The sequence below is a fragment of the Strix uralensis genome, chromosome 6 (assembly GCF_047716275.1).
Source record: "Strix uralensis isolate ZFMK-TIS-50842 chromosome 6, bStrUra1, whole genome shotgun sequence".
Classification (NCBI taxonomy): domain Eukaryota; kingdom Metazoa; phylum Chordata; class Aves; order Strigiformes; family Strigidae; genus Strix; species Strix uralensis.
In genome coordinates, this window is record NC_133977.1 from 18,063,938 (window position 1) to 18,077,883 (window position 13,946).

General features: G+C 36.1%; 1 protein-coding gene across 1 annotated transcript in view; it reads left to right on the forward strand.

Moving 5' to 3' along the window:
* Window positions 1-533: 533 nt before the first annotated feature.
* PDE1A (phosphodiesterase 1A) overlaps window positions 534-13,946 on the forward strand; it is a 162,788-nt gene continuing 149,375 nt past the window's right edge. Inside the window, exon 1 of the mRNA XM_074873049.1 lies at window positions 534-641. Coding sequence (XP_074729150.1) covers window positions 538-641 — 104 coding nt within the window. The 5' untranslated portion in view covers window positions 534-537. The remainder of the gene's footprint in view (window positions 642-13,946) is intronic.

Genomic DNA, 13,946 nt, shown 5'->3' on the forward strand with positions numbered 1-13,946 from the left:
AAGCTCTGGCATTTGAACATGCACTCTTTTTGTGGGGTGATGTGGCTGATACTGGCTTCTACCATCTGCTTTCCTATTGCAGCCTGTTTCTCCAACCTGCAGAGCAGAAACCAGCCTTTCCTTCTGGATTGTTAAAGCCATTCACAATTATCCTGCATGGCAATGAATTATAGTCCATTTTAAGGAATCTTTTGTGCTTCTGTGCGTATTCCTACAGCAGAAAAAGTGCATAAGAAAGGAGCTTGAGCAGTCAGTAGTATAGTAGCTGGCTCACCCGTATGGATTAGACTGGTGAGGTCAGAGAAGCTGTGTGTACTTGCTCTGTGCTTGGGGAGGGGGGGAAGAGAGGATTTGTCTATCAAAGTGAATAGCGATTCAGGCAGGATCGTCCCTCAGCTGTTGTAATTCTGATGTGTTTTGATATGACAGCAGCTGCTGTCTAACATGCGTGGATCTTCTGACATTTGTAGTGGACTAAAGAATGCTTTTACTTGCTGCTGAGCCTGACTGTAACTGTATTGCTGTAGGACAATAACGATGGGGGCTCGAGCGACTGAAACAACTCGGGAACTGGAAAGCACCTCTATAAAGTATCAAATAGGAGGACATGCAGAGAAAATGTGGCAACGGCTCAAAGGAATGTGAGTAGCTTCTCCTTGGCTTTTGTTCTGTTCCCTGGGAAAAATCGTTTTCATCTGTTTGTTAAAATGACTAATTAGCAAATGGGAGAGTTATCTCTAAGCTGTGAATAGTATTTACTCTCATAATACAGTACATCACTGTCATATCTGATGTTACTTAGATTAATGTCAGACTGTATAAGGTTCAATCACCTCATTTAAAATATATATAACTAGTGAGAGTTATTATCCAAATTGAAATGCAGGTAAGTCCTTTCAGGTTAATACTTCCATTGCTCTGATATGGTTTTGTAAATGTTATCTTCAGAATCAGCACTGCTGGAGCTGTTTCATTATTTCTGTCAGTATGTATAGGTAAGTATATTGTTGCAGTTCCATAGGAGGTATCAATACTTTGCTTTTTGAGAGTGCAGGTAAAGAAGTCCATATTAAAAGGTGTTTAGCTTTTAGGAGGATGCTATGTCTCTGTTTTTTTGTCAATTATTTTGGTGCTCAATAGTGCTAAAAACTGATTGAAGGACTATTGGAAGGGGCCACTAGGCACCTGCTGTGTCTAATTCACTCCTCTCAAATGCAATTTTCAGTGTAGACTTTTGGTGCAAATGATCAGTAAATAAACATCCGCAACCTGTCAGAGAGAAACTCCATCGAACTAGTGTGTTCTAAATCCCTTAAACTTCAACGCCTCCCTTTAAGTATTTGTCTGGTTTTTGCTCTGAAAGCTGATGTCAGGGTGTTACCAAAAAATACATGTTACATTTGTTGTTTCGGAAGCAAGGAAATGGCACTATTATATTTGCTGGAAAGACCTGAAATACTGGGTTTCTAAAGGTATTCCACAGATGCTATATAGTGTCTCAGCTGTTGAAGGAAAATGGGTTACTTACAGTGCTAAAAGGATTAGATGCATTGGCTATGGCACTGCCTGTTTCCCCTATGCATTGGGTAGAGATTCAAGCTGGCTGTGGGAAGGGGAGTTTCCACCAGCTGCTTTCTTTCAAGAGAAAGTGATTTCCTTCATTGGAAAGTCACTTTTCAGTTGTGGCCAGGGATTTATCAAAACTTCTCTGTGATATGCTATTGAATATTTGCTCTGAATCCTATCCTCACTCTGTTGAAGATATTTTGCCCCTAGAAACCCCAAAGTGTACATAACAGAGCAAATATTTTGATAATTTCCTGATGCCTCTGAGTTTCTGCTACTAGAGACCTCCATCAGTTTGTGCAGACTTCCATTTGTATAGGGTCTAAGCTGCTGCTTTTGTTTGTTCTGTAAATTCTCTGTTACCGCTAAGCTCTTGGGTTGAAACATTCCTTCAGCTGCCTCTGGAATGGTTCCATTAAACAAACTAATGTAAATAAATGTAATTAATGTAAATAACTAAACATTAGTGAGACTCAGTACAACAGCTCCAGGAAATAAGGTTCATGCTTCTTTAGGAGTAGTTAAAACAATAATTGGGGTTTGTGGTGTTTCAAAATCAAATAGAGCTTAAGTGTCTGAAAACCATTCATCTTTCACAGGTTGGTGCCAACCACGTGACTGTTGTGACTGCAGGACAAGATAGTGCTAAAATACTTGTATTTAAATGAAATGGGTTATATTATTAGATATGTGCTCAGCTGACTATTTTTCAGACTTCGCTGTGATTTCATTTAAATTATTCACAATTGGAAATCACTGACTAGTCAATATTATGAATATTGTATGGGGAAATTGGAGTTGATGGAGTTGAATTTTTCAGAGCAGATCGCTGTGCTCAGTTTGTAGTAATAAGCATCAGACATTAAGGAAAAGGATTCATTTTGCTGATGCGCAGATATCAAAGTAGAAGTATGTTTGTATGTGGTAGGGGAGAGAGGCAGATAAGTGGGACTGCCACAGATAATCTGATTTGGGAAGAATTCTTTTATAAATCATCAGTCGGGAGAATTGTTTCATCTTAGGGAGGGGAACTGCTAATTAAACTAAGTAGGTATGAAGCCAAATTACTGAGGTTTTAAAGTAGTATATGGTAGTATATCTATGCTGAAGTCAAGACATGGTGTGAATTATGAAGCTGAATCTGCTCTTGTGGATAGTGTCCACAGGCCTACAGATCTTTCACCAATGTATACATGTGATTTCAGAATTATGGTATTTTGCCAGTCGAAAGTGCTGATTATCTTCTTGTAAGCAGGTCATTATTTCTGAAAGAACATTGGATTCCATTTAGGTAACTAGATAGTGTTTAAAAGCTGCACAGTAGGTCCTTACTTAAAATGAGCTTTTATTTTCTGTTAGCATTTCAGCTTTTCGCATAATAGACATTTAATTACAGATCTGGCTGCAGAATTCCATATATATTTAACCTCATATGTCTTGGTGTGTTTTTGTTGTTGGTTTGTTGGTTTTTTTTATTTATTTTTGTAAATTCAGACTGTTCTATAAGATAGTTGAGAAGAATAAGCTTAAGGATACATGAAAATCCTTATTTGAATGCCCAGTAAGAAAAGCTGGGTATTGTGGGAGCTTGAATGAAAGGGCCTTTCTATGCATTTTCTAATCTATAGGTTTACTTAGACCTTGTTAACGTAATGCTCTCCCTAAGTGCTGCGATAAAGGCTTGGATGTTTTGAATAGAATGAAAACCATACCTGACTTTCGTCGGGTCCATGTGGCCTTACAGCCAAACTCTGCCTTCTGCATAGCAAGTAAAAATCCAACTCTATTTTCTTTACATTGCAATTGCAGCAATTATGCAAACAAGGAGATTATCTGGCAGAGAAGAGATTAATTTGAAATTAATAACTTGATTCTTAGCATTGGTGCTGAGTTTATTGATGCCTGAGTGTATAAAACAGAAGCTCACTGAAACAGGATTTACTTGTGAAAATGAGTCGTGTAGATTTCTATCTTGACTGGAGATTCTGGTCTTTGAATTAAGACATTTTCAGTATGCAGACTGCGAGCTTCTAAGGTTTTGTACTTCAGGGAGAAAACAAAACCAAATAACAAGTGACAGCTAAATAACTCATATAATAGTGTAGCTTTTATAATTCTTTGTTATGCAGAAGAGTAAGAACAAAAGCCATTCAAGCCACTGCTGGAATTCCAGCTGCCTCACTGAAGGGGAGTGTTGTACACCTTCCACTTCAGAAGACATCTTGTCACAGCCTGGCCAAGAGGGTCCTTCTCAGACCATTTAATGCCTCTGATTGCACTTTTTTTCCCTTAGCCTTTCATTATCTATTGGTTAGAATCTTACTTTAGACTCCAACTTAACTAAGTCTCCAGCTTAAATGTATTCTGGTGTCAATAGGACCGGAAGATTTGCTGCCTAGAGTTTATTTTCAGATACTGATAGAGCATGGTTAGTGAGCTCTGAAAGAGAAGCAGCTTCTTTTCATTCAGAACCCAGAGAACCAGATTTAAAGCAGAGCTCTATATACTTACTGGTCTTACAGTGCTTGGTTTCTCTTTAATCTGCAGGTAGACTTGACTTAAGTCTGTGTTCTTCATTATTCTGTGAAATGGTGTGCTGTCTATGCTATATGTTTGCTGTCTGCCAGTTCACTCAATGTCACCCACAGAACAGTCAGACCCTCCCAATTTATCTTATTTTGCAAGTAGGCATCTTCTTTGCAAGTAGCTTCTTATGTCCCCACCACTGTTGAACATAGTATTAGGGGTGAGTTCCATTTCTGAGCTTTGAATTCATTAGTGAGAAAATAGCTTGCTTTTCATAGATATACAAAGTTGCTAGAATTGTCTCTAAGAGGCCAGAAAATCCAAGGTCCCAAGAGTTTGGGGGATTGCAGTTCACATGTGGTTAGAATAGGCTACTTTATGTAATTGTTGATTTAAAAAGAGAATATGTTTTTGCCATCACTGTCCTAAGTCTAATTTGTGGTAGCTTAGATGGCAAAAGGGGTTTGAAGAAAAGCATAAGCTTCTTTCCTTACCTTCTTCCCTTTCTTTTCCTCCACATCCAACATAATAGATCCCAATTTCTGCAGAACGGAGAGTCTAAACTGTTTTAAACACTACAAGGGACTGACTCATACAGCCAGTTTGTTGATCCTGCACTGCTGCAGTGACAAATGCCTATCACTGCACACGTACACATTTTGTAGAGGCAAAAAGGGGCCCAAGTCACTGATTTGAGGAAACTTGGCTTGATGTCAATGAAAGTAAAGAAATGGCTTCCTCCACACCTGCTGAATTTTCTGAAGAGAGAATGCTTTTAAAGGCATCAGACGGAATCCAGATTAGCAGCCTGTTAGGTCTAAAATGGACCAGAATGGGTAACTTTAGTTAGGGAACCTCACCCAGTCATTCCTTCATCAGATCTGTGGATACAGGTGGAAGAGCTATAGAACAATTTCCAAAACTGCGTACCTTTGTTTTTCTAAGTTCCTTGTTCACATTTTATTTTATACTGTATTTGGTTGTGTTTGCTTATTGTCCTTTTTGTATGCTCAATTTGCCTAAAATATGAAAGTTCAGTAAAGGTTAATTGAAGAGATTATCATTATTAAAACTTAACATTTTGTGATATAAAGGTTTATAAATTTGTGAGGACTGAACAATCAAAGAGAGGAGAAGAGCTAGAGTTATAGGTGAATAACTATGATAAAAAATAGCGAGACAGAAATTGTCACTTACTGCTAACTATATTAGGAACAAATGGATGTACAGTTCAAGTAATTTTTACTTGTAATGTTGCCTGTTTTTACTTTTTCCTAATGTGAAAATTTTTCCTTAAAGGAAAATCTTAAGCACTTAAAAGTAAACCAAATGACAGATATTTCTAAAGGGAATTTAAGAAAAATTAAAGCTGTTATTCGTCAAATATGATTTCAGAAATACTCTGAGCAGAAAAATGAAGACATTATATAATGATTTACCTATTGATTGATATGTATCCTATTAGTTCTATAATTACAGTAAGAATTGTTCCATTATAAATTGTGAACGACTTCTTTTGAGTTTGAAACCAGAGTCTGTTTCTGTGCCTGAGTAGTCAAGGTAAACAATTTGTAATTATAACTTTGTAACCTAAAACTATGTATCTAATTAAATTTATAATATGATAAATATTATATTTTTCAATAACTATACATATTTCAGCTACTTAGGATTAGCAATTTAGAGAACTCTTTCATCCAGTCATATTAGAATAATGATGTTATTTTGCTGTTAGAAAGGTATTTCCATTATTATCATGTACAGGAGGCACAGAATTAATTTTCTGGTTCATATTAATTTTTTGCTGCCATTTCTGGCACATATGAGTACTTTTGATGGATTAGACTAAATGCTAATCCTTCAATTTACTATGGGTAGGTGAATTGCTGTGATTATAGAAAGGTCTACTAGAAATAATTGCAAATTGAAGAAGTGGTGCACAAGCCATAATTTGCCTATGATATCACTAAGAACAGCAGCAGCATGTCTTTACGGGTCTCACAGTCCCCAAATAATACAATATAATATTGAAATTCCCCATATGTAGACCTTTAAATGTACATGTACACACACCCCTCACATATGCTTCCAATTAAAATTAAGTATTTTATCTAAGAACACTGCAAAGGAAATTAAAGATAACATTTTCTGAAGCTGGCTGCTAAACTGCAATTAAATGAAGTCTCAAATGTCTATATTCTCTATTTTTATTTATCTTAAACTTCTGACTCTGCTTATGCTACATCAAACTCTTTTAAGATTTCCTAAAAGATGCTTTCTGTGACTATTTAACTTATAAATGTTCAATTCAGATCTCTGCCTAGAAAGAGATTGCATATAATCCACTACACAAATAATTGCTTTCCTCCTATTTTGAACTCCTGCCAGCTACTTGTGCAGGGGCCCTTGTTTGCCCTGCAGACTGACCAATTATTATAAATGTGTCTTTCAAAAATTCCATTCTTCAATTTAGCTGGTATACATTGAAGCCTGCCACAAAACAGCAGTTTCTCAGAGCTATTGGTCAAAAACTCTGAGTTCATACTGCCCTCCCACACGTAACTCCCAGTTTCTGCTCCACCTTTACAACAAAATGAAGTCAAAATATCTGGATAGGCTAAAAAAAGCCTTTTGTCTTGTTAATTATATAGAGTTTGAAAAATGCAAATGCCTAAATACTGAAATTACATAGTTACTAGTGGAAAATATAATAAAAATAGGCATTGACTTCATACATCTGAAAGAGAAACATAACCTCAGGTTTATCAAAATTGTGTCTGACAGAAGTTTTCTGTAAGATAAATAATTGTTTAGGAGTGAACTAAGCATTTAGTACTGTTCCATTGTGTTTACGTTTGCCATCCAATCTGGTTTACTCCTGAGTTTACTCTGGGTTATCTCTGGAGGAGGGCTAGAACAAAACTGTTGCAATTATTTCTACTGCCATTTACTGGAGACTATTAGAAATCTAAGACTGTAAAGAAGGTTTAAGATCTACTGAATGGTAGCAAGTCCTCCAGTGCTACTACTGTATTGTCATATCTAACCTGCAAGAGGTTTTTTTTTTGTCAAAAAACCAAAGAAAACATCCAAAGCCCTCCAGAAGGAAGAAAAACCAACCAACCAACCAACCAAGGACCAAATGGTCTAAGCTTGACCCGCAAACTGCAGAGCGATGGAGTACTTTACTCATTCTCTGGTGACAGCAGTTTGGGAGCTTTTTTGTTTTTCCTTTACTGCCTTCCCATACAATTTCAAGTATGTGAGCTCACCAATGCAATTTATGGAGCTTTTTAAAACAAGGCCTCATGGAGAGGAGCTACGGAGGTGGTCAGAACTTAGTATAAAGCCAATCCTTGAGTTTTCCTGAGGTAGAATAAACTGAGCAGTTGTGACTAAAATAAGAGAGAAAATTGCACTCTGCTGCGGTTAAGGGAAGCTGAACAGAAATTGAATACATCAGTTATAAAGTTACAGCTGACAATGAAATGACTCAGTTTTCATGGTCCATAAAGCTTCACAATTAGTCAGGCAGTGTTGCAGACTGAAGAAGCCAGCCTTCTCCCCAACCTCTCTTTTCTTTTAGAAAACTGCTTAGATTTACTTGTAAAGAACTACTAAAGGCATTCAATATCTGTTAAAGGCTGCAACTGGTTGCAGAGTAGTCTGTGGCCCAGACCATAGACAGATATTCTCTGAATACATATATGCAAGGGATAGTGATCTTAAAGGAGTATGTGACTTACTCCTAAAAGTTTGGGTGATTCTGACTGTTTGCCAGCATATGTAATTTCCTAAATGTAAGTCAAATACTGTTAACATGACCTGTTGCATTTATTCCTGGGGTTCTGCTAGAAAAGTGATTTCTGAACTGGTCTTTTGTGAGCTGAAGGGTTTTGTCAGCTACATGGTCCCTAAAAGATGACCTTTTTCAGAGGCCATCATGGATTAAGTTGTCTCCCACGATTCATTCTTGCCTCCCAACTCTCATTGCTGCCTCCATGCTATCTTTCTTAGCTGTTCTAGTATGACTGGTTTTGATGCCATGCAGACAATTCTTCAGTGTTAAAAATAACCCATAATAACTGTTTTTACCCCTACTATAAATTTAAACTTCGGTCAGTTCCTACGTTGGATTCCTTCTGTGTTTCTATATCTAGCTGCATCCTTACAATGGAGGAAGTTGTCTGAGAGTGGGAATATCTGAAGTAAAAGTGAAAGGAGATGGTCCTGCTTGAACAGCTCTCCAACAAAACAATCATAGTCTTAAATTGCTCATGTTTTAAGTCCTTGATTCTGTGATACTATAAATCCTCCTCTAGGGTACCTAGTATTAGATCAAAACATGACAGAAAGTGTTTATGCAATATGAACTTGTCCTGAGGGTTCAATTTTATTCCAATATTTTTGAAAGGTTAACTTTGAACTAGCAGATTTTGTGAAGATCAAGTACTGCCCACATCATTCGAGCTTTATAATGCATCAGATAACATCTGTGCTTCTCTAGCCAACAGAAAGCTGGCCTGAAAGAAGGCCAGCATAAACATCTGTGTTGTGTACTTTGGCTAATTCAAGACAATTCTAATCACATATTTGCACCTCAACTGAATCAGTTAAGTACTGCTAGGTAATCTATAACTAACAGTCACAGACCTGTAATCTAAACTCCCCCAAATCTATTGTTTGCCTTTGTTGTATAAAGTATTGCCACCACCGGCAATATTTAGGGTTTCTGCAAATCAAAAAAAGGTGAAAACTGGTATATTAAAATTTTGATTCTTCTTGACCTGAATGCCCTGAGAATAAGTATTAATTAGCTGCCATTGTGCTGTTTATGGTCTGTGCAATGAAGCTGGACAGTCAGGAGGTTTAGTATGGGTTCTTTAGAATGAGTAAGAGAAGTAATGCTCATCTGAGTCAGTGTCATAAAATGATGAGAAAAAAAAGTATTCCTAAATTGCTTCTCTGTTTGGCAATTTAGGCAAATACATCTGATTTTCAGAGAAGCCAGTATACTTTGAGGTATCATCTGCTGAAGAACAGAAAAACATGAGACATACATTAAAACTTTACTTTTTCCAGAACTAGTTGTTCTACCAATATCCCTCCAAAGTTTAAAAAAACCTTTTTCTCAGGTCTTCCTCACTGATCTCATGGCTGCTGCGTGATGGCATAACTAAATGTTTGCAATCATAGTCATTCAGCATTATTGCCTGGGTTTGTGCTACTACTTATTTGAGTTTTTCAGCCTTAGAGACTGTTGAATTCTAGCTGTGCAACCTTCTAAGGTTCTAATGCAGATATTATGTGATGCAGTGTTATTTAACAGGGAGAGATCTAAAGGAAGATGTTTGTCTATGCAAGTGCTTAAGCTCCATTATCTGTTGTTTGACATTGGCTGCAGTTTGTTTGACCCAACCCTTCTCCAGACTTTTGGCGCCCCCAGGAAAATAAGTAGCCTCCATAAATATTATGCAGATCTTTAATTGTTGTGAATTTCTCTGATAAATAGTGTTTGGAGGCAGCTACATTTGAATAGTTCACTGTTAGTGTAATTTATGCCAGAAGGACACTAGGGAACAGACTGCTGGGTAGTATTTACTTCTTTCTTTTGTTCGTCTACAATAGAGAACTGTTTTTCTGCCTGGGAAAATTGAAATGAAATACTACTGTTGGTTTTTTTCTGCTGTGTTGTCTGCAGAATTTATTGAAGAATCAACATCTAACATCGTGCTTACCTGCAGTTATATGTTTGTTTTGAATGGTTTCTTTCTTCCTTTCTTGTTTTTATAATACCTCTGACACCACTTAGTTATATTCAGTAGCTTTCTTTTCCCTTTTTATTAAAGGCTTGATGAAGGCTTGAATATTTTCCTCTATAATGAAGATTTTTATTAATATCACTGTATTTCCTAACCCCAAATACATTCAGGTAAGATAACTGAGACACCTGTTTGTCAGAGATGTCAAACATGCAAGGCTCAGCTGGAGCTGCAAATGGTTGTACCTTTTGACAGTCCCTTTTTATCATCAATGTGTTATTTTCTAATGCACAGGCAACTGCACTGCAAAAAGCATTACATCATTGGCATTGATTTCTATTAGGGTGGGCTGGAATGCAGAATTCCTGCTGTGAAGAAAATTAAGTACATAAAAAAACCTTGAAAAAGGCCACCAAGATTAAATCCTCAGAAGAATGAGTATTCTGAAATGTCTTTTACAAAATTTGAATCAACATCTTTCTGATTTTGTCTACTTCTAAGACCATAAACTGAGGTAGCAGTAAACTGGTTGTTTAAAAACCAGTGGTTCTAGTCCCTGTGCTGCCAAAGATGACCCAGCACCACAGCTCTGAGCAACTCAGTGGAATAGTTACCTGTAGTCAGGAAATCTCCGAGATAGATGTAATTTTATGAGCAAAGTAAAATGCGCACAAAATCCTGAAATTATCCATTGGATAAAAAGTTCAGTTAGAAAATTACTGACCAAGTCTGATTTAATTCTTTCCAACTTAACTGGAAAGACCTTGGATTTTATGTGTAATTAGAAATTAGATGTTTCTCTTTCACAGAAAACTGCTAAAGTATCACAGAAGGTTTTCTCTGATCATATATTAATTCTTTGGTAATTTGGAATATGTGTTTCAATTACTACTAAGACACCTTCACCAGGTGTAAAGTTAGTTAAAGTTTACAAACCCATTTATGGGATAATCCTGCAACAGTCAATGGCAGTAAGATGGAAATATAATAGCCTTTTCCCTGACATATACTGCTGTGACAAAGAAACCCTATTTTAGTGTTATATCTCTCTTGAACAGACATTATTGGTCTTAATTTTATATAATTGGAACAAAAATGAGACTTCAAATTAATTTACCTGTGACTATTTTGTGTGTGTGTTTCTTTAAGTATGTTTTACAGACAAATACATCAGGGTTTTGTTTTGTTTTTTTTTCTTTTTTCTGTAAAGCTTAACTTGGTTACAAGCCCAAGTTAATAATGAAAAGAAATTTATGTCTCAATCTCTCCATGTAGTGTGTGTATTTGATACTTTTAACAGTGATACATTATTATATACCCCTGGAACGTGTTGAGTCCTTCCTTCCTATTCCCACCATGAAGACTCCTCAGAACTGTGTAACTGTTTTGATTTACTGAGTGAAATAGTACACTTATCTCTGGAAGGAAAACGGCAATCATTACATGATAGGAAGTATTACTTAGAGTGGTGAAAGTATATGTAAAAGGAATTTTAAAAATTTATACTCTTCAAAATAAGTTTATGTCTACTAGATACTTTCTGGTTCATGTAAATGTTGTCAGAAGTATTATGCTCTTAAAATGCTGTAGATAAAAGCTTTGGCTTATTTGGGCCTTTTGACTTCGAAGTTCCTTTCTAAGCAGATTGATTTAATATTGCTTGTTTCTCTAGAAATATTAAAAATTGTTTGTCAAAGACATGTCAAAATGAAGAAAGTTAATAACATACACATGTAAATAGTTTGGTGGTAACTGTGAGGAAGCTTTGCCCCCATGAAAGAAATATTTAGTTCTAGTTTTAGTTGTTCACTTGAGTAATTCAGTTATCCATTGTCTGCCTTGTGTGAGCTACACATCAGAAAGGGATTCCCTCTCCACTTTATTGCTAGAACATCCCTACTGTTGCAGAAATGTTTAAATATATAATGTGTAGAAGTAACTAAGCATGAAAGTGTTAAAACATTTTGGTTCAACACACTTCTGAACTTATATAATTAATTGGTTTCCTGGCTTTGTAATTTAAAAAAGTATGATGCATACTTAGTAGCTTTCTGCTGTTAAGTGGGTTATGCCAGATGATCTTTTTGGTAAGAAATTAAAGATTGGTAATATATTTCTGTCCTGTGAAACAGAAATTGAATTTCCAAGAATGCCAAACAGACAGCTCATGAACACTTATGACCTAGCCTTATGATTCCTAATTCTGGTTTAATATATCAAAACTTTCCCTTTTCCTTCACCAGTAATGCATTGTTTTATTCTTCAGTATTTCCAGAGCATGCACATTTACCCCTGTTGTAAATCAAACATGGTTCATATGCTGTATGGAACTGAACATTAGCTAAGAGAAAAATGGTTTGCCTACATAGCAGATAGGGACAAAAAGGTTTAAAAGTGAATGTACAACAGCTGCAAGTCTGTTTTAGAGCTGGATATGAGGTAAACACAGGATATGAACATCCCAGAAATTATGAGTTTATAGCTCAACCCAAACTTTCTGAGTTGCTCCTGTCACTGTAACAGCCTAAAACAAAGTTTGTGTTCAAACACTTAGAGCCTTTCAGAAGACTAAATTGTGATAGATTTAATACAACTGTGGCAATGTGTGTCCTGATGTTTAAAATAAAGATGATAGAATTCTTACAGAAAATCTTGGCTTAGATTTGGTCCTCTAATTTTATTTCTGTTCTTTTTATTAGAATCTTGCATACTTTTTAACATCACATACCAGCTCTGCTACAGTCTAATTAAATTCAACACTAAAAAACTTGCAATAATATGTTAATATTATCACTTCCCGGAAAAATTAGGTGTCTCAGGTGGGCATAAGCCATATGGAGCCATTTCTGTCACCCATTTATCCCTTCATTTACACCCAGCTTTGACCAGATTCATTCTGGATATATGAGAGAGTCAGCCTTGTCTTAGCATGAGGTCATATTTAGCCTAACATTGCTGATCTTCTTTTCTTTATGACAAAGGGCTGTATGCAGAATGTCATTGTGTGTAGTTTAAAAATATCCTTGTGTTCACATACAAGATGAAAGCAAAATGTAAAGAGTGGATAATGTGTTAATGAAAGTATATAATTTCCTATGAGTTTTACTTAAGACCTTTTAGTTTGAAAGTTCAGAACATTTTCATCATCAGTTCAAAACTAAAATGATCTCATTGGTTTGGGAGAGGAGGATGAAGAACTTGCAGAGGCCTTGAATCATGTTACTATTTAGGGAAACATGGTTATTAATAGAACTTTAATTTTAGATACTTTGCAACCTTTATCTTTATATGTTAAATGTAATCGCAAATACATGCTTAGTTTTAATGACTAAAGGAATAACGTGAAACTTTATACTTTAAGACATCAGCTTCAGTAGAGGAAGATTTCAAGGGGAAGGATCTCGAAGAAAAGGTAGAATTCATAGAAGTTTTAAAGATTAACTATATTTTTTTCATTCCCACTAATGAAAAACAGCTTTTACATATGGTGACTCTGCACTGAAATAGACTCAGATACTGTGTAAAGCTCTATAACGACAATGTAAAGTGATAACAGATGTGATTTCTCACACTAAAATGCATTCTTATCATTTGATAATGATTAACATTATGATGATCCTCTTGGCGTGGAACTGAATTTTTTCTACATTGTACAAGATATATTAAATCTGTCTTTAGCTGGCACCCATGCCTTACCGAAGTTGGCAGACTACCACATGCATGGGATCATTTCCAGCTTCATACATGGGCATGAATGCAAAAATCTCCATATGATGCTTCACTTCTGAAAATTAGTTGATGATTTTCACAAAAGGACTGCTGCAAAATGCAATTCTATATCTCAGCAAAAAGTACTTCATGGCCCATCTATGGGTTCTATTTGGTCAGTCATCTGCTTTTATTCAATCCATTAGGATCTAATAATATTTAAAGGCACTCCAATTCCTAGCTGTACTGGGACTTTGTGGCTCAATCTGTAAGATCTGAAAATCTTGTACCTTTGGGAGATTGTAGTTCAGAGGTGTAAGAAAATGTCAACATCCAACATTCAATTCATTCCTTCAGGTAAAATGTGGTGTTGGACTACAGATT